General features: G+C 49.7%; 1 protein-coding gene across 5 annotated transcripts in view; it reads right to left on the minus strand.

Moving 5' to 3' along the window:
• cars1 (cysteinyl-tRNA synthetase 1) overlaps positions 1–2,720 on the minus strand; it is a 13,981-nt gene that overhangs the window by 6,244 nt on the left and 5,017 nt on the right. For all 5 annotated transcript variants that reach the window (XM_007570998.2, XM_007570997.2, XM_007570995.2 and 2 more), the window contains 7 exons: positions 2,090–2,178; positions 1,915–2,011; positions 1,193–1,291; positions 921–1,070; positions 694–834; positions 532–620; positions 336–457 (listed from right to left, as the gene is read on the minus strand). In XM_007570998.2, the coding sequence (XP_007571060.1) occupies positions 336–457; positions 532–620; positions 694–834; positions 921–1,070; positions 1,193–1,291; positions 1,915–2,011; positions 2,090–2,178 (787 nt within the window). The remainder of the gene's footprint in view (positions 1–335; positions 458–531; positions 621–693; positions 835–920; positions 1,071–1,192; positions 1,292–1,914; positions 2,012–2,089; positions 2,179–2,720) is intronic.

Genomic DNA, 2,720 nt, shown 5'->3' on the forward strand with positions numbered 1-2,720 from the left:
GGTGCCGGCTCCAGGTGAGACGCCTCCCGGTGCCGGCTCCAGGTGAGACGCCTCCCGGTGCCGGCTCCAGGTGAGACGCCTCCCGGTGCCGGCTCCAGGTGAGACGCCTCCCGTTCCGGCTCCAGGTGAGACGCCTCCCGTTCCGGCTCCAGGTGAGACGCTTCCCGTTCCGGCTCCAGGTGAGACGCTTCCCGTTCCGGCTCCAGGTGAGGCGCCTCCCGTTCCGGCTCCAGGTGAGGCGCCTCCCGTTCCGGCTCCAGGTGAGACGCCTCCCGGTGCCGGCTCCAGGTGAGACGCCTCCCGGTGCCGGCTCCAGGTGAGGCTCTCCGCCTTACCTTCTCCCTCCTGCAGTGCCTTCTGGTCTCCCACCGCCTCTGGGACCAGCTTGCCGTACGAATGCTGCGGACTGGTATCAAACCTCTGTGTGTCGAAGTAGACGGACCCGTTGGACACGTACCTGCAGACATCCCAGAACCGAACGGATCAGAGGCAGCTGCTGCTGGAGAACCTTTCAGATGGCTCTGTCCTCACCCGTAACCATTGGAGACGATTTTCCTCACAAACTCCACAATCTCCGGCACGTACTCACTGACTCGGGTCAGAACGTCGGCAGGCAGAACCTGAGGGGCGTGGAGACAGAGATGAAGCTCTCGCCCAGCTGATCGGGCAGAGGGGGCGGAGTCTGCGGCTTACGTTCAGGGCCTCCATGTCTCTGTGGAACTCCCCCTCCCAGAACTTCGGCAGGACGGAGAAGATGGAGTTCTCTGTGACTTCGCTTCCAAACTGCCTGTCCAGCCAGTCGGACAGCAAGTCCTTCGAGTTCTCCAGCAAAACCTGGGAAAATAATTAAAACAAACTGTTACAGAGGAGCTGTGGCAGCAGCAAGCCGAGGAGTTCTGCAGCGTTTCGGGCCGTCTCACCTCAGCCAGAGGCTGCAGCACGTCAGCTGCTGCGTTGCTCTCCATCGCCCCCTGCAGGGGCTGCAGAGCGGCGGCAACGGCGGCATCCAGACGCTCCAACATCTGCTTCTTATCCGGGTCCGTGGTGGAGGCCAGCTGCTCCCGGAACGGCTGCAGGGAGATGGAGGAAGAAATTGATCCCGACCAGACTGGACCGGACCGGACTGGACTACCACGGCGTTCCTGATCCGATCTGGACCGCCGCATCGCTCCGTATCCGATCTGTGACTCACCACTCGTGCATTCAGGACATCCTGCAGGATCTGAGCCGCCTGCGGCCGCTTCTCTCTGTACTGCTCCAGGAGGAAGTTCTGCCGGGCCCGTTTGATGATCTGAACCAGGAGGAGAATAAACCGTGAAGAACCAGATGCCTGCATCATCCAACTGCTACATTCGTTTGTTAGCAGACACCCGCAAAAAAAAAAAGATGGCATCAAACTCATAATTATGCATTTGTTAAAAATAATGTGAGGTTCTGGTTGGTTGAGTGACTTCAGTAATATTTCAGGAGCAAAATCCAGAAAATGTCCAGAAACATTTAAAGATTTAATTTGCTCATTAAATTTAGCTTATTGAGCTGCAAAAGTGCAGAAAATCACCATATTTTTACAGGGTGATTATTGTTTTTTCACTTTGCTGTTGAGAAAAAAACAAACAATAATTTAACTATTTTTTGCTTCACAAATCAAAAGGACAAATTAAAACTCATTGAGGTTTAATTTGATCAAAGTTAATTTGATCAGTTTCAAGATTCCAAAAGTGGAATTTTGGAAATAATTTTTGTAGATCTCAGTTTTCACTTTGACATTAAAGTTTTGTTGATCAGAATCAATTTTTAAAAGCAGTAAAAAACTGGGTGAATATTTTTTGATTACTGATGAGGCGTTCCAGTTTACCTGCAGCATGTCGGACCGTTTCAAACCTTCAGAACCTTTCGGAACCGGTGGATTCTCACCTTGTCGTCGATGTCTGTGATGTTCATGCAGTAGAGGACGTCGTACTTGAAGTAGTCCCTCAGGATCCGCCGCAGGATGTCGAAGGAGATGTAGGACCTGGAACAGAGGCGGAGCGGCTGGTCAGGTCGGAGCGGTTCTGGCTTGGTTCTGGGTTTCTGGTTCTGACCTGGTTACCTGGCGTGTCCCATGTGTGAGGCGTCGTAAACGGTGGGGCCACAGCAGTACCACGTCACCTTGTTGCCCTTCTGGGGAACAAACGGCTCCTGGAACGACGAGACGGCGATTAAACAGAACCGGCTGAGGCTGCGGGGTTCCTCAGGGCTCAGCGATCGGACCAGCCCTGTTTCCGCTCTATTTGGGGTTTTTCTACAGCAAAACTTCACAGCTTCACAGGTGACTTTTAGACTTAGTGGCCTTTAGCAGCAGACAGACTAATTTAAAATGTTACTGTGTTGCCTGTTTATTTTTTAATCTTGAATGTAAAATGTTTATATTTTTTATATAATTCTGGCTTAATTATTGCTCCGAGTTTGTTTCTTCATCAAATGGTCTTTTTTTTTTTACAGTATGTAAACTGTATAGTTAATGATTAATCAATTTGCAAATTTGCTGAAGATTATTTCATTAAGTGATTAATCACGATGAATCACTCCAGTCCTGGGTTGTGATTATTTGAGAAAGTGAGATATAAATCCTTGTGCCACTATATTTTTGTTGTAATTCATGTAAATAAATGAGAAATTCTAAATTTCTTGATGGATCCTTTAAAGCTCTAGTTGTGTAACTTTTATAAAATATATATATA

Source organism: Poecilia formosa, unplaced genomic scaffold (assembly GCF_000485575.1).
Source record: "Poecilia formosa unplaced genomic scaffold, Poecilia_formosa-5.1.2 Scaffold272, whole genome shotgun sequence".
Taxonomy (NCBI): Eukaryota; Metazoa; Chordata; class Actinopteri; order Cyprinodontiformes; family Poeciliidae; genus Poecilia; species Poecilia formosa.